At 54.7% G+C, this 23,423-nt stretch overlaps 9 protein-coding genes across 9 annotated transcripts; 5 read left to right on the top strand and 4 right to left on the bottom strand.

Annotated features, from left to right (window-relative positions):
- Positions 1-229: 229 nt before the first annotated feature.
- On the top strand, positions 230-2,092 carry AYO20_03214 (hypothetical protein; the record flags this gene model as incomplete). Its single annotated transcript, XM_022641517.1, has 3 exons — positions 230-266; positions 358-467; positions 548-2,092. 3 exons carry the CDS (start codon positions 230-232, stop codon positions 2,090-2,092), a joined length of 1,692 nt encoding a protein of 563 aa, XP_022502377.1.
- Positions 2,093-3,327: 1,235 nt separating this feature from the next.
- Positions 3,328-6,058, bottom strand: AYO20_03213 (hypothetical protein; the record flags this gene model as incomplete). Its single annotated transcript, XM_022641516.1, has 2 exons — positions 3,328-5,433; positions 5,480-6,058. 2 exons carry the CDS (start codon positions 6,056-6,058, stop codon positions 3,328-3,330), a joined length of 2,685 nt encoding a protein of 894 aa, XP_022502376.1.
- Positions 6,059-7,084: 1,026 nt separating this feature from the next.
- AYO20_03212 (hypothetical protein) lies at positions 7,085-8,074 on the top strand (the record flags this gene model as incomplete). Its single annotated transcript, XM_022641515.1, has 1 exon — positions 7,085-8,074. The coding sequence occupies one exon, from the start codon at positions 7,085-7,087 to the stop codon at positions 8,072-8,074; it is 990 nt and encodes a 329-aa protein (XP_022502375.1).
- A 481-nt stretch (positions 8,075-8,555) lies between these two features.
- Positions 8,556-10,895, bottom strand: AYO20_03211 (hypothetical protein; the record flags this gene model as incomplete). The annotated part of the gene is made up of 4 exons (XM_022641514.1): positions 8,556-9,809; positions 9,908-10,362; positions 10,426-10,571; positions 10,642-10,895. The coding sequence occupies 4 exons, from the start codon at positions 10,893-10,895 to the stop codon at positions 8,556-8,558; spliced, it is 2,109 nt and encodes a 702-aa protein (XP_022502374.1).
- A 426-nt stretch (positions 10,896-11,321) lies between these two features.
- AYO20_03210 (hypothetical protein) lies at positions 11,322-11,910 on the top strand (the record flags this gene model as incomplete). The annotated part of the gene is made up of 2 exons (XM_022641513.1): positions 11,322-11,472; positions 11,537-11,910. The coding sequence occupies 2 exons, from the start codon at positions 11,322-11,324 to the stop codon at positions 11,908-11,910; spliced, it is 525 nt and encodes a 174-aa protein (XP_022502373.1).
- A 190-nt stretch (positions 11,911-12,100) lies between these two features.
- On the bottom strand, positions 12,101-14,001 carry AYO20_03209 (hypothetical protein; the record flags this gene model as incomplete). The annotated part of the gene is made up of 5 exons (XM_022641512.1): positions 12,101-12,370; positions 12,429-12,801; positions 12,886-12,995; positions 13,052-13,308; positions 13,374-14,001. 5 exons carry the CDS (start codon positions 13,999-14,001, stop codon positions 12,101-12,103), a joined length of 1,638 nt encoding a protein of 545 aa, XP_022502372.1.
- A 2,039-nt stretch (positions 14,002-16,040) lies between these two features.
- Positions 16,041-18,041, top strand: AYO20_03208 (hypothetical protein; the record flags this gene model as incomplete). The annotated part of the gene is made up of 4 exons (XM_022641511.1): positions 16,041-16,171; positions 16,227-16,564; positions 16,614-17,527; positions 17,580-18,041. The coding sequence occupies 4 exons, from the start codon at positions 16,041-16,043 to the stop codon at positions 18,039-18,041; spliced, it is 1,845 nt and encodes a 614-aa protein (XP_022502371.1).
- Positions 18,042-18,273: 232 nt separating this feature from the next.
- Positions 18,274-20,206, bottom strand: AYO20_03207 (hypothetical protein; the record flags this gene model as incomplete). Its single annotated transcript, XM_022641510.1, has 7 exons — positions 18,274-18,289; positions 18,349-18,389; positions 18,439-18,504; positions 18,570-19,138; positions 19,209-19,534; positions 19,625-19,706; positions 19,831-20,206. The coding sequence occupies 7 exons, from the start codon at positions 20,204-20,206 to the stop codon at positions 18,274-18,276; spliced, it is 1,476 nt and encodes a 491-aa protein (XP_022502370.1).
- A 1,939-nt stretch (positions 20,207-22,145) lies between these two features.
- On the top strand, positions 22,146-22,976 carry AYO20_03206 (hypothetical protein; the record flags this gene model as incomplete). The annotated part of the gene is made up of 1 exon (XM_022641509.1): positions 22,146-22,976. The coding sequence occupies one exon, from the start codon at positions 22,146-22,148 to the stop codon at positions 22,974-22,976; it is 831 nt and encodes a 276-aa protein (XP_022502369.1).
- Positions 22,977-23,423: the final 447 nt, after the last annotated feature.

Here is a 23,423-nt window from a genome sequence, read left to right as displayed (position 1 = left end):
AGTTCCATACGAGTAGTTACACGTACCTAGCAGAGAGAAGAAAAAAAAAGGCTCCCCTCCAATCCTGATCTGCGTGATTAGGTGTTCGGTTAGAACGTGCATTTTTGTCGGAGTGTCTGTGCCTTTGCTTGTTTTTGACTTTCGATCGCTGTGGGATTTCGTTACTTGGGACACGGAAAGAGCTGCAGTGTACTCGGTAGGCCTGTCAGTCTGTCGATCAGGAGTCAAAATGACTATTTTCCAATCATCACAGCCTCCCGTCAAAGGTGCGTTCAGAGAAGTGAATTCGGGTTCACCTCTTACCAAAGGTATCGCACAGAGCTAAATGCCTCAACTAACCATCTGAACCTTCTCTAGTTCCCAATGATACACCGGTGTGGACTTGGTTATTCGAGGGCGAGGAGAGTCCACTGCGCAGATTCCCCCCGGAAGCTGTGAATGGCTTCTCGGACGCCGCGACGGGAGAGGTACGTGATCACCTCAGAAGACAGAACCAGTGACGGTGTTTTGCTCGTGGAGATGGGACTGACGCCCAAGTGATGAACAGCACATCAGTTTCAAAGACCTCAAAGAGCTGAGCACCTACGTATCGACCGCCCTGGTGCAGAAATATGGCCCTCGACAGGGCGAATGTGTGTGCCTCTTCAGCCCCAACACCATCTGGTATCCCTGTGCCCTCTTTAGTGTTCTGCGGTCCGGCGGCATCGTGGCCGGCCCATCCCCCGCGTACAATGTCGAAGAGATGGCATATGCGCTTCGACTCTCAAAGGCGAAGCTCATATTCACGGTGCCTGGCTCTCTGAAAGTTGCTGCGGCAGCCGCCAAAACGGTCGGAATCACCCCGGATCGGATCCTGATGCTCCACGGCGAGGTGGACGGTCATGTATCGCTCTCCCAGCTCATCGACATCGGCCGGTCGCAAGGGCCGCAGCGACAGACGGCACCCTTCACGATCCCCCGCGGCCGGCAGAACAAGGACGTCTGCGCGTTCCTCTCCTTCAGCAGTGGTACGACGGGCCTCCCCAAGGCGGTTGTGATCTCGCACAGCAACATCATCGCCCAGTGTCTGCAGATGAAACAGGCGGGAGCCAAAATCGACCGCATGATTGCGGTCCTCCCCTTGTTCCACATCACTGGGCTGGTTCACCAGATGCACCTCCCCATCGTGCTGAACGCCAACGTCCACATGCTTCCGAGCTTCTCGATGGACCTGATGCTGAAGGTCGTGCAGGAGTACCGACTACAGGAGCTAATGCTGGTGCCACCGATCCTGGTGCGCCTGGTCCACGACAAGTCGATCGAGAACTACGACCTCAGCTCGATCCGGTATTTCACGTCCGGGGCCGCGCCTTTGTCGGCTGAGATCATCGCGCGTCTCCAGAGACTGTTCCCCAACGCCGGACTCAAACACGGATACGGCATGACCGAGTCGGGCGGCTGCATCACCGTCACCACGCCGGACAAGTACGACTTCAAGAACGCGACCAAAGCCGGCACTCTCCTCGCCTCGACCGAGATCAAGGTGGTCGATCCCGAGAGCGGTGCAGAGCTGGGACCAAGCACACCCGGCGAGATCTGGGCCCGAGGGCCGCAAATCACCACGGGCTACCTGGACAACCAGAAGGCGACCGCCGAGACGTTTGACAAGGACGGCTTCCTCCACACGGGTGACATCGGGTACATTGACGACGAAGGATTTTTGACCATCACGGACCGGCTCAAGGAGCTGATCAAGGTCAACGGCATTGGCGTCGCCCCTGCCGAGCTGGAAGATTTACTTCTCGGCCACGCCGACGTGGTCGATGCCGCCGTGATTGGCATCCCTGACGCGACGTCCGGGGAGAAACCCAAGGCCTACGTCGTCCTGCGCAGTGGGCTGACCCGTTCGCCGGAGAGCGTGGCCAGGGACCTGATCAAGCTGGCGCAGGAAAAGAAGGTGCGCCACAAATGGATCAGCGAGGTCGAGGTCATCGAGGCCATCCCCAAGGCTCCGTCGGGCAAGATCCTGCGCCGGGTGCTCCGGGCCCAGCACAAGGCCGGGAAGAGGGGACTGGTGGTGCTGCGCGAAGCCGGTCCCCGGGCCAAGATTTGAGTCTTTTTTTTTTCTATTGTTTCTGCGACTTATAGAGAGAGCATTCATGGGGATAAACGGGTGGGAAGAGGGAAAGAGGGGCGTCTCGCTTGTCTCACTGTCTCACAGCTAGTGATTATACATATACAAGAAAATAAGTATCGATCGTATCATCATGTGCCGTATACTTGCCCCTGTATCCCGCACGGACGTTTGGTGTCCCCTACTAACTTGAAGACCGAGATGCATGGAAACCTGTGAGTATAATTTTTTCCCGCCCCCTGGCAGAAGAAGGGGATGGATTTCGAGGTCGGAATCTCTCGCCACGAGGACTTGCCTTTCCAATCTCCGGACCTGAGCGTGGCATTGAGCCTCGCTGCTTCAAACCTGAGATGCTCCTGCACGTGACTGAGCATTGAAAATACACTACAACCCGACGCAGGTTGCAGGGAAATTTCCCACCGAAGTTGGCGGCCAGCGCCCGCCGCTTTTGAAGGTTTTGCTTTCCTCGATGCCAAGATCAGCCCCCCCCCCCCCCCCCCGCCCCCGGGATGCTCCCTACGGTGGATAGCGACCAGCGAGTAAAGGTGGGCCTGGAAAATAATTACACGTCGTTTTGCAGAGTGAGGATGCAACAAAATGGCTTCGTGACCGTTTTATTACTAAACTATGAGGACTTGGACTTTCCTGCAACATTTCATTTTCTTCTCCATATTTTTTTGAGTTGATCACCTAGGTTTCATGCTGGAATTACTTTTCGATAATCCCGAGCATGTCGTAGGAAAGCTGCTTCAGTGTCCCTCCACCTGTCCCCGCGGAAGAGGGACGGTTCTAACTAGATATGGTTTAATCTACTCTGACGTCACACCCAATGATCAATGGCGCCTGGTAAGGCAGATTGTATTGACTTGATGCAATAAAGCGAATTAGTCGACAATGCCGAAAGGTTGATTGTAGCGCCATACCGGTACCGTAAGTGGGAAGCCTCAAAGTGCTCGTTCTACTCGTAGATGTCAATATCGGGGGATAGTGGTCATGTCGGTGCCACCGCTATAGCATCCACACTGCAACTCCGAGATAGTCCTCTTGAGACAGTGGAATACATTGGCTAATCAACGACATCCACAGTATATGCGGCAGAGCCGCTGGGGCCGGTGCTGCTCCACACGATGCGCCGGATGATGAATTCCAGTCAGGGAGCTTGGGCTCCAGCCAGGGATCGGCAGGGTGTACGTAGCCTGCCACAAGAACGGCCGTCATTCACCACGACTACAGGCCTGCACAACCAGGAACCCAGCACCAAGGTCCTTGTCCCTAGCAGCCTTCATCAAGTTCATGGCCGTCGTCCCCAACACGTGAGACTCATCACATCGCGAGCTTTCTGCTATTTCCTCTGAGCGGGATGGAGCAGCTTCGACGGCTAGGTCTCCGGTGCGGCGGCCGACGATCATGATCGTTTCAGCAGCACTGGGGTCCGCAACAGCCGTTGAGACAGCTTCGAGACTTGGGAGAGGGAGATCGTCGAACGAGACCCTTTTCGCGATGGCCTCGTCGACAGAGTTGCGAAGGAGGAGGAAATCATGGTCGGCTAGTGACGAGCCGCCAATGTCTTTGAGATCCTCCTCTTCGTCATCTTCAAACGCCCGCGCAACGAGGACTCGTAGGTCCACCTTTTGATTCTTTGCGAGCTGCAGTCCCAGCCGTACGGCGAACAGATCATCATCATGGCCAGTGTATAAACAAAAAAGCCTACATCTTCTACCGGTTGCGGGTTTTGGTCGCGCACCGTGATTGGTAGGTTCGGTCATGCTCCTTTCCGTCAGCATGCGGCTCGACTGCCGGGGCTGCTTGTCCGAAAGAGTCTCAAGAGACGGAATGTTGGATCTGCGGAAAATGCTTGGCTCAATAAAAACAGCCACATGGCAAGTCGAATTCGCCTGTTTAAAGAGCTCGCCCATGAAGGCCGTAAACTCCTTGTTTGCGAGTGGATCGGCTGGCTTCTCATCGAAAGGGCTTGGATAGTCTGACATGTTTCCCGACTCGGACCATGGAACGAGGACCAATTGCGACCCGAGTTCGCGTGCACGCGATAGAATGCTGCTCGAGAATGACGGTCCTGGGACCACGGCAATCTGCCCATTGGCGGAGATACCGCATGACTGCGTAAATGCACCAAAGGTTTTGATGACAGGGTCTCGGGGCGCGAACTCTTCAACCTGAGAAACTCTCATCACACTACTTTCTCGGTCGGTGAGCTCCATAAGACGCAAGCCGTGCATACTTAGGGGCCGGCGAAGGGCGACAGCTGATCCCATAGTATGCAAATTCTGCGCCACAGGATCGTCTCGGCCCACCAGACCATCGGTAGGCGGCGGCGCTGTAGAGGCGATGCTCTCTGGATCATGAGCGAAGAGTGACACCAGGGTAAATATGCTTGCGAGGCCGTCGAGTCGAAGGTAAACCAGAACTCGTTGAGCGACATTTGCCTTTACCCGGGCGCCGTCGTCGGAGTCATCGTGGTGAATTGGATTGCCATTCCAGTCGATCTTCCCTTGCTTCCACATTTCCAGTTTCTTCTGGTACCAAGGGGGATATAACCACATCGTCAGTGGCGTTGTGGCAAAGGTAGTAACGAGTGTCATGACGACAAACATAGTGAAAGTCCGGGTGCTGAGGATTTTAGCCTGCAAACCAATATTCAGCACAACCAACTCGACGACGCCTTTACATGACATCAAACAGCCAATGGCGAAAGATTCTCGCCAAACGAGGCCGTTTAAACGTGATGCCAACGTTCCACCCGTCACCTTGGTAATGAAGGCAATTGCGCAGATGCCCACCACGTAGGCCCAAGTAATGCCGCTGTCGAGGAGGCCTAAATTGGTACTTAAACCAGACGTCGCAAAATACAAGGGCAGAAAAAGAACGCTGATAAGGTCCTCGATCTTTTCTGTCAGCTTAATGGCGAAACCTCCATCGTGAGGTAACATCAGGCCGATCGCAAAGGCCCCAAAAATAGGATGAATCCCAATAATGCCGGTGAAGAAAGCCGAGGCGAGAGTAAGTAAAATCGTCAGGGCGACCATGGTTTGGCTGGGGCCATTAGCCAGACTTCCGGTTCGTCGAAGAAGATACATGAAACACGGTCGCACGAGGAAGGTCAAAAAAAGGACGTATCCAAGTGAGACAAGAAGGATCCACACTGCAGTAACTCCAGTGCTGGAATTCACGAGGACCACACAAAGAGCAAGCAAAATCCAGCCCGTAACATCATTTCCGATTCCAGCGGAGAGGACAATGACACCGACAGGTGTCCCGACCAAGTCCAGGGACGTTAAGATCCGACAGAGGACCGGGAATGCCTAAACTAGTTAGAACAAGAGAGATTTGGAGAGGCATGGTTCTTACAGTGATTGCCATGGCCACGCCGATAAAGAGCATATATACTCCAAAGCTAATAGCAGCTGTGCCAGGCTCATCCCGGAACTCATGGTACAACCCCCAGGCGATAGCGGCTCCAAAACCAAAGGGAAGCGCCATTCCAGCAACCCCAACACTCACTGCGACCCGCCAATTACGCAGGAGGAACCGTAAATCGACCTCTAGGCCGACCAGGAATAGGAACAAAACCAGTCCGATATTGGCAACAAGGAGGAAACCCGGCATTGAGGCTGGGGGGAAGATATGTGACGTGAAGCCTGGAATCCTACCAAAGACTGATGGCCCTAATAGGATACCAGTGACAACTTCGGCGATAACTCGAGGTTGCCTCAAATACGCGAGTGGTATGTGAATGAGCCGGCACAGGACGATGACAATACTAGCCTGGATGATGAACAGGATGAGAGGATTCTTGGGATCAAAGCGAGACGGGTTGACATGCTCGAAGACACCGCCTTGCGGAGCTGCTCTGAGTGTGCTGGTGCTGGACGCCGCCGTGCCGTTGACAGTTTTGGTGATCAACTCGGTGACCGTTGCTGTCGCCATGGCACCAACTGATTCAGAAACGATAGCGAGGGCAACTTCGCTGACAGAGCTGGCTGGAGGAGTCATCGATAGGTGGTTGTTGAGATGCGAATAGAGAGTTGAAGAACGGTTGGTGGTAATGGTTATTAAAAGTCGAACATCAGTGGCTTGGGGAGCTTTTCTTAACCAATGCTGGGGACATTAGCCAAAACTGGTGCTCAGGAGATAGGCAACCTCAGGGAATCAGCGAAGAGAATAGTTTTTCAAAGATATGAGGTGACGACGCGAAAGCTGTTCTCAAGGCGGTAGAACAGGGCCGTTTGGCTTGCAATCCTCCTGTGAGAATGACGGGTGCCTAGAGACTCCCCTTTTAAGTAGCCCGACTCCGTATTGGACATGACCCCTCACTTAAGCTATTCACCGCCGAAACGCGCGACTCGGATCTCGTCACCTGGCCTTGGTGGTGGTAATTGCCAGTGACGCTCCGCGGAGTTAGGTGCGAGAACTTGAGGTGATAAAGTCGTTCTCGAAACCGCCCGTCCCCAGCTCCTCCCCCACACACGCAACTAGTACGAAGCCAAGCACTAGGCTCGGGTCTTCCTCGGCTTAGTCTGTCAATCAATTGCCTTGTTCCATGATGAGGGTGGATCAGCCAGCAATAGTTCTACGACTGGGGTGAGCGTAGGCGGTACGGTAGTCTTTCACTAATTACACTACCAAATTTGTCCTGATTGGTGTAGTCGCTGCATGGAGAGAGAGAGAGATTGGGATAGGAGACGAGGTTCTTATAGCCGTCAAAAGCGGCGGCGCGCCCAGACCGCGACCATACCCGAAGCAGCCGGGCCACCTAAACCGCAGGCGGATTTCCGAGCAACGACTTTACCGAAGAAGCAGCAATGGGTAATTATATCTCCGGTACCGAAAGTTGCTATTTTCGGCGGCGGACAGAAGAAGCCCCACCACCACGTACCGTATTCTCCGTGATCGTTTTCCCTTCCTTGGGCTACGAATTCATAGCATTAAGAAATATATTTCAACTCTGGAACAATGGCAAGGATACTTGTCACGGATGCGGAAGGCCTGGTAGGGAAATACGTGGTGTCGGAACTTGTTTCCAAGCGGCGCGCTCAAGATACCGCAACCCCAACATTGCCAGGGTTGGTTGGCATGATTGTCCGTGCTGGATATCACAGCCAAGAGGCGCTCGAAGCAGCAATCGCGAGTAATACCCATCCGGAAATGGTGGAGCCGGTGATGGTCGACTGGAAAGACGAAACCACCTTTCTCGATGCGCTGACGGGTGTGCACAGCTTGTTTCTGCTGACACCGTTTACGTCAGCAAAGCTTTCTCAGTGCCGCTCGTGGATCGATGCAGCAGCCAAGGCCAAGGCCGTGACTCACGAGGCTGAGAATAAACTGCACGTCGTCTATGCCGGCGTGCATTGCAACGACCGAGACGAAGCTGACCGGGTACCACATGAGACGTGGCATCTGCAGGCCGAAAATGCAATCTCTGAAGCCACGCACGTCTTCGCGTCCTCGACGTTCCTCCGCATCAACTTTGATGGCTACAACGGTACGCTACGGCCAGGGGAAATCGCATACTTCCTCCCGGCAGACAAGAAGTATGGGTGGATTGCCCGCGAAGACATAGCTGCCGTGGCCGCCGTCTCGCTGCTTGAGCCGTCAAGACACGCGGGTAGGACTTATCCGCTCGCGACGGAGAAGCTGAGTCTGGTAGACATGGCAGATATCGCAAAAGACATATGTGGCTTCGACGTGGGGCCACGTCGTTTATCGAGCGACGAGTTTGCGCGCATGGCTCTCAGTCCGCTGGCGAACCCGGACGACGACCCAGGCTATGTAGAGTACATAGAGTCGGTTGCACAGATGTTCCAAGGACTAGAGAAGGGCCAATATCCGAGTCATACTGAGGTCTTCCCTGAGGTGGTTCGGGAGATTTGTGGACGAGAGCCCATCTCGTTCAGGGTATGGTTGACTCAGTCTCCATTCCGTGTGAAGTTGGAGCCTTCTTGAGTCAAAAAAAGCGACAACACCTCATATTACGCCTAGAAAGGTATTTTCCAAATGTAGGTAGCAGGAGAACCACCGGTGTCCCTATCATCCCTTGCCGAGATGGCGCCAGTCGACGGGATTCGAAGACAGTAGCGGTATAGCTTGGGGCGTTATCCGGTAGGAGGCTCTGTCCCTGTGAGAGGAGGACGTTGAGAGAGAGATCCAGAGAGAGGCACGCACGCACGCACGTAATAACAAAAAAAAAACCATATGAAATGGCGATACGGATGCTGGAGGCGTATTCAATATATATATATCAGGCATGCAAGTAGCCATATATGTACACATGTACCTACGTTGTACGCAGTACGCAGTACGTAGCATAAAGTATAGGTATGGAGTATTAAGTACATAGTATGACATATAACACATGACACAACCCCGGCGATCATCACCGCTAAGAATCACCAGGATGAAATCACCGGCAGAAAGTCATTGCGTTTCACTGCGCAAACATGCCCAACCGCCTCGTGGCGGCCTCGAGGAAGGAGATGGCGCTCTGCGCGCCCGCGTTGTTCTCGCGCAGGCTCTCGAGCAGCTTCAGGCACTGGCGCAGCTGGTACAGGCACGGGGCGCGCACCTCGTAGTTGGGCGACTGCAGGCCCGAGACGTGCGTGAAGCCCGCGACCACGATGTACGAGACGCTGGTCGACGGGAGGAGCGGGATCAGGCCGCGCACCACGAGCCGTTGCGCCACCGTCGTGATGGCGGACGCGGCCTGCGCGGATATGGCGCGGAAGTTGAGTATCTTGTCCCCCGGGGAGGAGGTTGAGCCGGGGGCGAGGGGTGTTGTTGTTGTCGTGGGTTTGGTAGAGGCAGAGGTAGATGATGAGGAGGAAGAGAGGTTGGTGGTGGTGGTAGTGGAGGAAGAAGAAGAAGAAGAAGAAGAAGAAGAAGAAGAAGAAGAAGAAGAAGAAGAAGAAGAAGACGAGGACGATGCGGCTGCGCCCCCAGGGTTGCGCGGGAACATCTGCGGCGCGTACAGGATCGACAGCACGGTGCAGAAGAACATGTGGAACAGGCTGATGTGGACGTCGACGGCGTCGTCGCCGGCCGAGCGCGGCGGGCTCTGCGCCTCGAGCGGCAGCTGGGTCAGCATCGCCTCCAGCTCGTCCTCCTGCCACTTCATCTTGTGCTGGTCGACGTCCTCGCCGCGCGGGATCAGGTAGCTGCGCTTGTTGGGGTCGTCGGCGTCCCACCCGTGGCTCGACGTCTGGTACTGCAGCCCCAGGATGTTCTCGAAGCACGCCGACAGCTTGCACATGTTGACGCACATGACCGCCAGAAGGCGCTGCTTGTTGGTGTCGCGCAGCAGACTGCGCTCGTCGCCCGGCCACCGCACCGTGGGCAGCAGCATCGCGATCTCAAAATCGTCCTCGCTCAGCACCGGCACCGTCGCCCCGTCGTTGGGCGCCTTGCACGGGATGTGCACCGACAGCGTCACCTGCTGGGCCAGCATGAACACGCACCACCACAGCCGCTTGTGCAGCCGCTTCGACGCCGCCGAGTCCGAGCCGGGCCCCGTGTCGATGGTCATCGGGTCATAGTGCAGGTTGATCGAGTAGGCCGTCGAGATGGCCATGTCGATCCACCGCCAGTTGTCCTTGTACATGGCCCCCGACGTGCAATAGGCCATCAGGAGCAAGGACTGGATGGTGACGATCTTGTCGCTGTCAAAGTCGTACTTGCAGAGTAACTAGACATGAAACGTCAGGATCCGGTATGACCATTTTTACGAGCATCCTCCCCATGCTTTCTCTTCCGATTTTTCAGGAATATTTGTTCAAAACTCACCTTGACTTTCTCGACAAATTCCTTGGTGGCTTCCGACCTTGACGGGTATCCCGCATTGAGCAAATACTCTACGTCCACAAACGCCGTGCCCGCGAGCATCAGCGCTTGGAAAAGCGTCAGGCTCAGTTGACCCGTCGATGCATCGCCCGAGGCCACGGTGCTTGCCAGCTCATGCACATTGATGAGCGGGAGGAAGGGATAGACATGCTCGATAAAGGCGTTGAGGAGTTCTTCTCGGAGTTGCGTCGACGGGATCTGCAGCGCCCCTTGCGAGGTCAGATAGGCCAGGTCCGTGGCAGAGATGCAGTGGGGAGGAGGCTTGATGAAGCCCGGCACGGCGGCCAAGTCGGCGATCGACTCTCCCAGCGACGGTCTCGAGGGGCGGGAGCTCTGCGAGGGAGACTTGTACCAGTCGCCCATGGGCGGCTGTCGAGGTTCCTGTGCTGTGGTTCCCGCTACAATCATACCAGCGTTTGTTAGCTCATTTGCCTGTTACGGCAAGGTGATTCACGACGTACCAGCTAGCCCGCAGGCATATTGGTACAGGCGACTGCGAGCATTGCGAGGCTGGCCCGTGAGCCCGTCGATGTCGCCCCTTCCATTGTTGTGCTCTCCGCTTGGCTCCGCTGCCTCTAGAGGTTTCGGCTTGGTAATGCCATTCCCACTGGCGGAAGTCAGTTGAACCTAGACACAGAGAGAAACCTTTCTGGGGAACACAAGGAAGGTCACCTCACGCTTTGTTCCCGATTCTATCCGGGATAATACAATCCACCCGATCCAATTTACAATTTGTGCATGGTGCCCCCGTGTATACAAAGTCGCACCGGACCTTGCGTGCTCTGCACGACCGACAGGCCTTGGACGCGCGCTTTGCTGTCTTGTTCCGGGGCTGGCGTGGTTTGGGGGTCTCCTCGGCACAGGGCACGGGTTGCGGGACTGACGAAGTCTCGGCAAATTCAAAGAAATCTAGCAAGTTGTCCACGGACATGTTTTGTCATACGATAAGAGAGAGGGGGGCGGCCCTTGCTTCGGAAATGGAGGGGGGGCGCGAGTTGTCTTTCTCTTGCTAGCCTGCTTTGTGAGGTTCTGGGGGAGAGTAGGAAAGGGTCGAAATTAATAGAGGGACCGTGGGCCGAGTCTGTTTCTGTTACGACTCGTTACCGGTTCTCCCCCACATTTGGCAAAGTTGAAGGTGGTTGTGGAGTACTGATTTCTGAGCTGGGGAGCACGGGAGGCAGGATTTGTACCAATCTGGTTAGTCCCTGTTGGATTAGGTAATTTTTAGTGGAGCGACAACCAGCTGATATAGAAATGGCTATAATACAGGAGAAAGAGACTGTGTCTCCCTCGCACGCCAATCACTACACGCCCCCTCTCGACGACTTGTGAGCCGTTGCAAAATACTCTATCTGCCATGGCCATCATCTCGCATCCCAACCATGTCGCGATCTCGGTACCGGATGCCGCCAAAGCGGCCGAGTTCTACACGCAAGTCTTGGGCCTCAAGGTCCTGGTGCCAGATAACACTATGAATGCCGAAGATGCTGGTGGCGTGCCTCGGAAAAGTGTGTGACGCTCGTGATCGGTATGTTGAAGTTGTCTGGACCCTGGAACTAACACACACCCCAGTTTATGGCAAGGAGCTGCAGCGAGTTCGGTCAATTATCCTTACTGCTTCGAACGGGATCGGCTTCGAAATCTTCGAATTCGTTGCACCAAAATATAACGGGCCACACCAAAGACCCGAATGGGGCCCAGACAGTTACACGCGAGGCGGCTTCTTCCATGTCGGGTTTGTCGTTGCAGACATTGACGAGACGGTGGCGGCGTGCGAGAGGTTGGGAGGCAAGCTGGTAGGCGAAAAGGTCCATCCGGTGCCTGGGGAGGCTGCTCTCTACATGCAGGACCCATGGGGAAACATTATTGAGCTCATGACTTGTGGATTTGATCAGATGTTCTCCCAGGTGATTAGCGCCGGTAGATTTAACAACTCGCGGACATAAAGTGTACCGTCACCACTATACGTCAAGTATAGATGACCAGTTCAGCGCTGAGGCCCTGTCCACTGTGATCCCATGCCAGTAGTCCCCGTAAAATTCCCGATCCCTTGCACCATTGTTCGCTTGAATTGAATTTACAATTTTGATACAACAAATGTTGGCTAAGCAACAGCCATGTGTGGAAGGCATATAATCATGGTCTCAGCGTCGGATCGGTCAACGATGTTGCACAATCAAAGTCGAACATATCGTCTAGGAAATTGAGATCGCGGAATCCACCCATTGTACCTCCAGGGGACATGGGCATTCGATGATCATCGGCCATGGACGCGAGCTCTTGTGAGAAAAAATCAAAAAATGGATCTGTGGATCCGAGATCGGGTAGTTGCGCTGCGGCGGGATGGTCGTTTTCGGGCATGAATTGAGTCTTTGGCTGCGGTGCATTGTTCATGACCGGAGACACCTGGTGAAATAGCACGTAAGCTTCCACGGTCATCCCTGTGGTTGTGATGAGGACTTACCTGCGGATAAAGCGGACCCGAGTTGCAAGGCTGCTCTTGTGGAAAATCATGCGGTTGATGACCGGGGGTTGAATCGGCATCACTTCCGACGTACGGAGCAAAACATTGCTCCTCGGCGGTGGAGATGGCTAGGTCTGCGAACTCGGGACACGAGCGCCGGAAGGCAGGTAATACCGTGAAGCTAGACGGATCACAGACGATGGACCTCAGGGAAGGTTCCATTTCAAAATCCGACACATCCGGCTTAAGCGTCAACAGCTGGTGTGGGCGGAGGCCGTGAGCGTTGATTCTCATGTTCCGGGTCAGAGCCCAGATGAGCCTCTCTTCGTCGTATTTCGGGAACCCGACAATTAGCCGGTCGCGCAGTTCAGGCCTGTTCAGTATCAGTAATCAGGTCACTATCCCGTCACGCATAGCCGCAATGACACCCGCCCATCGACCGGTATCTGCAACTCACCATACGATTCCATCCACGAAGCAGGAGTGCTGGAGGAGAAGCTGGGATTTGGTCGGACGCTGCCATCGAGGGAACTGCGACCAGTTTTCGACTGTTGGAAAGATGAGAAACTGTAAAGGCTGGTTAGTCACGAATCTTGCACGGTCCATCTGAAGTCATGACCTACCAGGTAGTATCTGTAAGTGGTCCAAAAAATTGCCACAAACTCTATTTCGGAAAAGAATCTGTCCCTCCATCGATACAGTCCCCGGAATGCACACAGAGCGGCAGCACGGTGATGACGGCTTCGTTCGCTGAGATTGGGGAGAAGATCTTCCTCCAATGTTGCTCGGGATGATGGGGAAGGCCACGGATGCCCGTAGACGAGTGCGGCGTAAATATCCTGCATCAATGTTTTGGACCTCACGGTTCGATCTACTTCTTCTGCAGGGTAAACCGTCAGCGAGCTCGTACCAGACAAAAAGCAGGTGGCGGGTGGCTGTACTCACCAACTGTGGTCTGGAACGCGTAGTTGGAGTAGTCGATGAGGAGTTGTATGTTGTTGTTGCCGTAGCCGTGCTGGATTTTCCAAGCCATGAAAGATTCGAGGAAGTCATTCACGGATATATCGTCTCCGATGTCTTTGGTCTGAAACCCTGTATCCTTGGCCACCTGGAAAAACATGGAGGTCCTCGTCATGAACCAGGGTACATCTTCGTGCAGGACTTTGGAGGTGGTCACTGAGGTGGCCGAGGGAGAGGAATAGTCCGATGGCGGGGGAAAGTTGTCTGTGCCGCGCATCGGACTGCCCCCCAGCACCGATGAAGGAGGGGTTCTGGCAGAGATGGACATGGTGGCTTGATCCGATCGATCGTGGGCACCGTGCATCAGCACGATGGCATCGAGCCTGGACTGTTGCCATGCAATCTGGGTTTTGTAACGGTTGTTCTCCTCCATCAGCTTTTTCAAGACTTCGAGCTGGTCACTTCTTGCGAGGAGGCGCAAGTAGCCCAGTTCGGCCTCGCTCTCCTTGAACTGACTCCGATAATTTCGCTGGTTGATTCTATCCAGCCTCCTCTTCCTTTCCAGCTGCTTCTCCGTGAGCCTCTCCTTCCACTTTGAGTTCATGTTGGCCATGGTTGGTGATGAGCTGAGGGACAATTGAGAGGGGTGGGTTGTTGAAGGGAAATTGATCTCGAGAGTATGTGTGTGAGAGAGAGAGAGAGAGAGTGTGTGTGTGTGTGTCTTGCAGGCGTGGGTGGGATGGTTCTTGGTGTTGACGGGAGAGAGCTGTGGGAACTTTCTGAAAAATATGCTAAGCGACATGTGAGGATATTGATTTCATGCTCCGGACCACGCACGGGACAGATGATCCTGGTGACGCCCCGCGTTCCCCGGGCATGGCGATGCGGGACTGGGGCTGCGCAAGCGTGAAGGATTTGATTTGTCTCACGGGGGACGGATGAAGGGGAGTGGAAGCGGCACTTGACCCGAAGTGAGAAGGAGAGTAGAGGTAGCGGCCTGAGCAGGGAACGAGCAGCACCATCAGGTTCCCTGCGACCCAGCAGTCTGGGCCCTGGGCCCTGCGTCCAAGTGGTTTGCCACCTGCCGACCGCCACCAGAGGGTTCCTCTGAAAGGGTGGACCAGTACCTACAAGTACAAGTAGAGGTATAATTTCAGGCACAGGCCCCCCCTCTCTTTCCTCCTTCAGCTTCTTCTAGAGGTCAGTGGTCACTCTTCAAGGGTAAGTTACCTAGTCACACTAGCCAAGGGTTCCACGAGCGACAAGGATCGTACAAAGAACGGACCAGACACCACCCATTATCGAGGACAATCGAGGACCATTGAGCAACCTTTGAGTCTAACCCAAGTCGTGATGGCTCCTCTCCATTTTTGTCTAGCTGAGGTTGTTCCGTGTTTGGTCCGGGCAGAGCAGGTTACAAGTACACAGCAGTGTGGAAGGCTCTGACCATGCACAAGGGTCACTCCACTCTAACCTTGGGAGCAAAGTTCAAAACTTCTAACTCCAGCAAAACCCCAGCAAACATCTGGGTGGGTGTCTTGAGGCTACTGATGTCACCTAGAGCGGAGACACCGGTTGAGAAGGTCCAAGGTCCAAGGCCCAAGGCCTATTGAGGAGAAAGATGACCATGCAGTTGCTCCCTGACCTTCCCAGTCCAAATTATCCTCCAGCCCGTCCTCAGTCTGTGAGGGGTAAGGGGACGGGGAGCAACAGGCACCTGACTCCCTTTTTTGTTAGGTGTCATGGGGGACTAGGTAGGCTGCGGCCTAGTGTTTGTGCTTGTCTTTGGGGCTAGTGACACTGCACTTACTGGTACCTGTACCCCCCAGCTGCCCCCCAGTCTGGCTCTCTGGCTCCCAGGGCTTTGGCTCTGGTGCTGCCCAACCGTCGCCCTTGCGCCCTCCCCCTTCGTACATAGTTGTATTTGTACTTGTGCCCAACTGTGAACAAGTCACAGGTTCCACGTCCCGCCGAGGCAGAAAGTCGCTGGCTTGGCACCAATTCGCCCACTTGAATCGTCGCCACTTCAATCTTCCCACTCTTTTGTACCTCAGGTGTCGTTTGTCCTTTGTCTTTTACAAATCCTCGCTGTTCTCCCCCTCCCCCCTCCACCTCCTCCCCCTCAGAAAAATATTGTATAGCCATGTCTGAACAAACTGAGACGGCCGACGCTCAGGCTCGTGGCATCAAACGGGTCCGGCAAGCGTGTTCAACCTGCAGGTACCACGCTCGCCTTCTCGAGTGATGATGCCTTTTGGCTAAGTTTGTCCGCAGGCGCAAAAAAGTTCGCTGTTCCGGAGAGAGACCGAGTTGCTCGTTCTGCGAGCGCTTGAACCAGGAATGCCACTATCTGGGTGACACCAATTGGGGTGATATGGATCCTACGCCATATCGAAACAACTCAACATACTCGAAAGAGGTATTGGACATTCAGATTCCCTTCTCGAGACATGTCATAACTCGCGCGTCGTCTAGGATGATGTTTTGGCCCGACTGGGTTCCTTGGAAGCCAAGGTATCTCAACTTACCAGCCTAAATTCGTATGTGGCTCCCTCCCCCCCGAGCTCCCCAAACCCCCAAACCCCCCAAAAGTGTGTGTGTGTTTGTGTAGCTCTATCACATGGCTGAACTCGACCTTGCAGCTGTATACCCATGCTTGTGAATGCTCTGGCACAACAGCAGGGCCTCTCCACTGGTTCTGGCAAGAATCTACGCCCTCGCAGCGTATGCAGCGAGAAGCCGCGTTCTCCTGAAGGCACCAACCCACGAAGTCCTGGTCAACCGTAAGTCTACCAGTCTTCACCCAAATGGAATCTCCTCTTTGTTCTGACGGCACAGAAATTACAAGCATCTACCCCCAAAGCCGGTATTATTGAGGGCTTGCGACACTTTCTTCTTGCGTTGTCATAATCAGCCATATGCATTTTTTCATGAAGCCAAATTTCGTCAGAAGCTTGAGGATGACACTTGGCCGGACTTCCTGCTTTTTGCCTTTTTGGCCGCTGCCATGCGATACTCTAGTGACCCTTACTTTCACGGCAAGCATGCTGAGGCACGAGATGGATACGCTATGAGGTCGTGGGAACTGATCGTCACGGCTGGTTATGCTCTAGACGAAGCGGCGGACACAGCGATTGTTCAAGCGCTCGCCCTGGTGTCGGTGATTGATTCAGCTGGTAAGAGCCCCTACCCTTTGCCTTGCCAACCGTTTCTAAACTGGAACAGCTGGACGCAGACGTGCCGCATGGGTCAAGACTGGCCTTGCCGTACGGATCAGTCAAGATCTTCATCTCATGCGAGAACCCGACCCTGCACTTCCCATCGTGGACCAAGAGGAACGGCGCCGATTGTTCTGGTCCGTCTATCTGCTCGACCGCTTTGTTGCTTGCTCCAGACAGCGACCTTCAGTTATACTTGACGCCGACTGCCAGGTACAATTACCGTGTGATGAAACCCACTTTCGTCAGATGATTCCACAGAAGACGGATTTTCTCAACAATGTGGGCGCTCTCAATGAGCAATCAACCTACCGACCCGGGCAATTCGCCCTCGTGGTCCTCATGGCACGTACGTTAGGTCGTTGTGCTCGGTATATGCTCGATACGCCAGAGACGAGTCACGAGGCCCCGCCTTGGAATCCCCAGTCCGAGCATGTGGCCATAAGCTCTAGCTTACTGTTCTTCGAGTCTTGTCTGGATACTGGCGCCCCATTTAACGGGCTAATTCGCCAGCACAGCCTCAAGGACGATGGGAGCACCGATCCTCAAGTGGCAGGGCACATGATCTTCTCCCGCATGATCTTTCATCTCTGCCACTGCCTCCTCGCTCATCCCTTCACCCTTCGCATGCGCAGTGATGCCACTGCAGCCAAAACACCGACGACATGGTTTGCGCGGACGTTGAAGCTAGGCCTCGAACACGCCGGTCATCTGACAATGGTATTTGGAGCGGCAAAAGACGTCGGATTTCAAGCTTCAACTTCCTTTTACGGCTACTGTCTTCTAGTGGCGGGCAGCATTCATGCCCTGTACACCAACGCCGACAATGTCGAGCTTTCACAGAACTCGATGAACTTTCTCAATTCCACTCTCGCCTATCTGGATGATATCGGCAAATACTGGAACAACACGAGACTCATGGTTAGTATATCTTTTGGATCATCCCGCACTCGCGCTGAACCCTTTGAAACAGGCATCGGGTCTCCGGACTTTCTGGTCCATCAGTTCCAGATACGCAAGGTTACTCGCACCAGAACCCCTGTCTACACCACTCGATACTTCGGATCTACGAAATTTATGGTCCGTGTTGGACTATGGAGTCATGTCCGACCCAGAGAAGACCCTTTCGAGAGCTATCAATGATCCTTCAGCGCGCTCGCACTGGGAAACTTCCCCAGCGGGGGCAGCGTCTCAAGCCGATTCCACCGTGACCAGAGGCACTTCACGTGGACCCCAAGCATCCATCGACCACATCTCTCCGGCCAGAGATACGGTCTTGTCTTCGGATATGCACCTGCCACTGCCTCCGTTCTTCTCCTTCTTTAATGAGACGCAACATGGTGGAGATTTCATGGCTGAAGAGGATAACACTTTTATGACGCTGGGCAATGGTGCATTTACGGGACCCCAGCCGTCTTTGTCAACTATTCATTGATATATATATCACTTGGTCACCCGTCACAAGCAGCCTTGTGGCTGGGTGGTTCCGGCATAAATGGGAAAGACGCGGCGTCAACCCGGCCTCGCAGCAACGTGAAAATGTTATTCACAAAATCCATGGGACGCCCAATGTCGAAACGTCAATTCCTCACTTCTTTCCACCTATCCCTTCCTGGACCAAGCGCCGATGTATGCCGGCCTTGCCCTGAGTGTGGGCTCATGGACCCTTACGGGAGATTCATACTGTGTTCTTTAGTTAGTCACACAGTAGTTTTGACGACACCAAAAATCATCAGACATACTTAATAATGATGGTCTTCGGTTCGGTATAAGCTCGAAGCACCTATTCTCGTCAGCAGGCCAGCATTTGACTGATTGGGGAAGCACCTTACGTAGGAACCAAACTCTCTGCCAATGCCAGAAGCCTTCTTGCCGCCAAAGGGGACTTGTAAATTCATCTGACGCAGTGAGCCAAACCGTGGGCAGAACTCGAGTTTGTGGAAGAAGGGGACGAAACACATACCACACTGACGCAGTTGATGCCGACGACGCCCGAATCGATTTTGGCCGACACCCGAAGTGCCCGGTTAATATCTGTGGTGAAGACGCCTGCCATCAAGCCATACTCGGTGTCGTTGGCCAGGTTGACGACCTCGTCTTCGGTCTCAAATGTCTGGACCACGGCGACGGGGCCAAAGACTTCCTCGCGTAGGACCTGCGCGTCGGGTTTGGGGTCGACAAAGACGGTCGGCTCGATGAAACAACCCGTGTTTGACAGCGTGTTTCCACCCACGACCAGGCGTGCCTCATCCTTGCCCCGCTCAATCATCTTCTTGACGCGTGTAAAGGCAATGTCATCAACCAGTGGTCCGTATGAGACATCCGGGTCCTGAGGATCGCCAAAGTCCTTGACCGCGTCCTTCAGCCTCTGCACGTATTTCTGGGTGAACTCTTCGGCCACGGACTTTTGCACGTACACCCTCGACGCCGCGACGCACATTTGGCCCGTGCGGGTAAGGATACCGTTGCTGGTCCACGTGACAGCATTGTCGATGTTGGCGTCTCCAAAGACCACGGCGGGGCTTTTGCCTCCTGCAATCGTAACAAACAGGGTCAACCGTGTGATTTCGAAGAGAGAAAGGGGCAAGAACACTAGGCTTACCCAACTCCAAAGTCACTCTTTTCAGATTACTCTCAGCAGCCAAGATCTGGATCTTTTTCCCCGTGGGGACCGACCCCGTGAACGAGACCTTGCGGACACGCATGTGGGCGGCCAAGAGGGCGCCGGTGCTGCCAGGACCGGTGAGGACCTGGACGACGCCATCGGGGATGCCGGCGAGTTTGAACAGGGGCGCTATGGCGAGCGGGCCGAGGGGTGTCTTCTCGGACGGTTTTATGATGATGACGTTGCCGGTCGCGAGGGCTGGGCCGACCTTGAGGATCATGGTCGAGACGGGGCCGTTGAACGGGCAGATGCCCACGCAGACACTGTGGGCGAGTTGTTATCAGCCATTGTCTTTTTTTTTTTTTTTTCTCGTTTCAAGTGACGCCAGTCAAGGTCGCATGCGGCATACGTACCCCAGAGGTTCATGGCGGACCAGTTTAACGAAGCCGTCGTCGGCAGGGAAATAGTCGCCGTTCTGTTTATCGCACCAGCCGGCTATAGAGACAACATGATGAGAAACGAATCAAAATTTTCTTGGACAGCTCCCTTTCCTGACAGGTATCAAAGCCGCGCACCGCAGCCGCAAGGACATCATTGTTATATGAGGTAGGAAACGTACCAAAATACCGCAACGTGTTCACAATGTAATTCTTTTCACGCTTCGGGATCAACGAGATGGGCACGCCCGACGACAGCGAGTCCAGCCGCAGGATGTCCTCGAGATGCTCCTCCACCAGGTCGGCCAGCCGGTTGATGAGCTGGCTACGCTGCAGCGACGTGATGCGGCTCCATTCGCCGTTGAAGGCGGCCTCGGCGTGCTTGACGGCGCGGTCGACGTCGTCGCGCCCGGCGACGGGGATGTGCTCGGTCACGACGGACCCGTCGGTAGGGTTGAGGAGGGTGAGTGTCGCGGGCTCGCTCGACGGCACGTACTCGCCGTTGATGTAGTGGTGCCTCAGGTCCACGACCGCCGGGACTTTGTAACTGGTCGCCATGGCTTGTAATGATTAAAATTTCTTTATCGCGATCAGGTTTTGGGAAACGGGGGGGCTGGTGTGTTTGCTTCAGGGGTTTCTTGGTACTGCTATACCGTAGGTAGGGACTGGTATAGGTACAGCTATAGGTATAGGTATAGGTAAGAGGTGACTGGTTACAAAGGCCCCTAAGCAACGCGCCCGCATTCGCTTGAAGATGTGCGGACCGCAAGCCCTGAGAGACAATACACACAAAACCAAGCCAAATACTTCCCCCGCTTTCTTACCACCCATCCACCCCCTTGGCAAAAACTCCCAGATTCCCAGGTGCGGTAGGTACGGTACCTACGAGATGTCTCGAAAGAAAAAAACCCAACTCCCCTCCCCCCCGGTGCCCGCGCCTCAACGTCCGGAAAAAAGGCATGACTAGCCCGTCTCTGGGGTAAAGCTCGGGGGAACCAGGGACACCGGTGGCGATAAAAGTCCATCCACGAGGCTTGTGGAGACGATCGCGGGGCACAGCCTCGGAAGGTTCGGCTCCTTGCAGAATTACGAGTCGTAAGCGCGGGATCTGGGATGCGAGGGATCGCGGGGTCCCACCTCGGTTGACCCGAGGGTCTCCATCCATCTGGCCCATACCCTTGTAAGTAAAGAGTAAAGTATGTACGGAGCAGGAAGAGGGTTTGACGCTAGTGGGCACACTATTCGTACCTCGTAGTAGTATGTGTACCTACTCGTATACCGAGTAACTCGTCGACACACGAGCGAGGTATCTGTGTTTCCAAACCTGAGTGTGCATTACCCCCCCGGTGGTGACCACCAGCGAGCACGCAACGCTTCTAGATTCGAAAAGAAAACCCCGGAAGCCACGTATTCCCGCGTCCCGTGCATTACCACTTCCTCGGGTCATTATCCATGGTCTCAACGTCTCCAACGAGGTATTTTGCACAGTCTTTGGAGATGCATATGCCCGGAACGGCGTGTTCTGTTCCCGAGAACAAAATTTCCAGAGTCGAGAAAAAGTTATCAACGCGTGTGATCACCGCCAGACCATCTTCTACGAACGAGTAGGGACGACCTATCGTGCTCGATCACGTGACTGTGACGAGGGATTTGAGCTCGCTACAAACCATGTACCCCGGTATTGTTATTACCTGCGTGAGACCTCGTCATCTACTCTCGAATGAAGTGCCTCGTAGCGTCGTGGGAGCCGGGGCTCTTTGGGGATGACCTGAACCACTACGAGTAGTTTCTCACCTCCATCCATGGCATATACTCGGTAGTGACCAAGTAAATTACCGAAACTGGGGCTATTTACAATAATAAGTTGATTTGCCAGCCATTCGTCTGACGGTCATTACAATCATCTTGGCAATACTACCCGCCAAGGGGGTCACAGCCTTGTTTGCCGGCGCGACGAGGGAGACGTGTAGACAGGGTCATTCAGTCCTGAGAAAGACGGGTCGTAGTATGAGCAATGTCTTGAGAATTCCCCAGAAAGATATTCTACAGCAATCACCAAGAGATGATGATATGGACGACAAAAGGTCCAAGCAAGGCAACCAACCAACCAACCAATTTGCAAACTCGGTCACGGGGAGGGGGAAGGTCCCGTATCACCCGTGCAAGAGCCGATGCCGGTCTAGCCAGCCACCTCAGTCAAGGGGAACATTGCTCCGTGGTATGCCGAGACTCGCAGCTTCTATTGACAGTACCTAGGTAGCAATGTGACTTGGAAATTTTTCTGAGAGAAAAGTGATAATCCGGCGGGGTGCACCAATAGAAGAGAAGTAATCCAATTTCCCGCATAATAGTCAACAGGCAAGGACGGACAGCGAGCGACAGCGAGCGACAGCGAGAGATCTGGTATAGAGAGATAGAGAGAGTGTGTGTGTGAGTGTGTGTAAGGGAGGAAAACAAAGAGAGCAAAGTCACTCAAGTCACCCATCACCCATCCAATATGGCGTCAAAATCAGTCGGCAACCTTCTCACGCACATCTCGAGGCGGAAAACGGGCACCGTGGCGACTCTCACCATCTCCCGCCCGGACAAGCTCAACGCCCTGTCCTCGCACATCATGAGGGAGATCCCCAAGACCTTGTCCGAGGTGGTGCAGCAAAACAAGGACCTCCTCGCCATCGTGCTGACCGGACACGGCACCAAGGCGTTCGTCGGCGGCGCCGACATCAACGAGATGGCCACGCTGACCACGCCCGAGGTCGGCCGGGCCTTCATCACCACCATGCACCACGCCTGCAAGTCGCTGCGCGAGTGCCCCGTTCCCGTCATCGGGCGTCTCAACGGGTACACGCTGGGCGGCGGGCTCGAGCTGGCCGTGTCGTGCGACTTCCGCGTCGCGAGCCGGAACGCCGTCTTCGGCATGCCCGAGGTCAAAGTGGGCGTGCCCAGCGTCGTCGAGGCGGCGCTCATCACCAGCCTGATCGGCTGGGGGCGGACCCGGCGGCTGTTCTACCTGGGCGACAAGATCGGCGCCGACGAGGCCGAGCGCTGGGGCCTCGTCGAGAAGGTGGTCGAGGACCAGGAGAAGCTGGACGAGGCCGTCGAGCAGTGGCTGGTCGAGCTGGAGGAGTGCGGCCCGCGCTCCATCAAGATCCAGAAGGAGATGATGCGGCGGTGGGAGAACGTCACCATGGAAGAAGCCATCAGGAACTCGATCGACTTTTTCGGCCGCTCGTTCGAGACCGAGGAAGGCAGCGGCGGCGTCTCGGAACCGCAGAGGATGACTCGTGAAGTCCTGGCGAAGCTGGCCGCGAGGAAGTCAAAGTTGTAGATCAAAATGGGGGAGATTCGATGAAGGGCAGGAGGGCAGGGCAGGGCAGGGCCGCCCGTTGGTTGGTTTTTCGAGGGAATTCAACCTATAGCACATGGCTTTGTTCGTATGGAAAGTGAAGAACCGACCACTACATCTCTTGCTATTAGGCAAGGAAGATCCAAATATACCTACATCTACCCTATGTAGGTATGAATCTAGGCTGGGAAGACGCCCACGCTCTACTGTAGCATATACCATCTCTGGAGATGGGATGCAGTCCCCCGGTCTCATTCACTCGGGTTGTGTATACGAGATAGAAAGTACGACAAGGCGAAATCCCACTTTCGATTCAGAGGTGGTGGATAGCAATAGATACCCAGATCTCCAGCTCCAGCTCCAGCTCTCCATCCTCTCCAGTCTCCCCCCGACTCGCCAAGTTCCTTTCATTCATTTCGCTACGAGGTG

Source organism: Fonsecaea nubica, assembly GCF_001646965.1.
Source record: "Fonsecaea nubica strain CBS 269.64 chromosome Unknown Scaff15, whole genome shotgun sequence".
Taxonomy (NCBI): domain Eukaryota; kingdom Fungi; phylum Ascomycota; class Eurotiomycetes; order Chaetothyriales; family Herpotrichiellaceae; genus Fonsecaea; species Fonsecaea nubica.
This window is presented reverse-complemented; position numbering and strand designations above follow the sequence as displayed.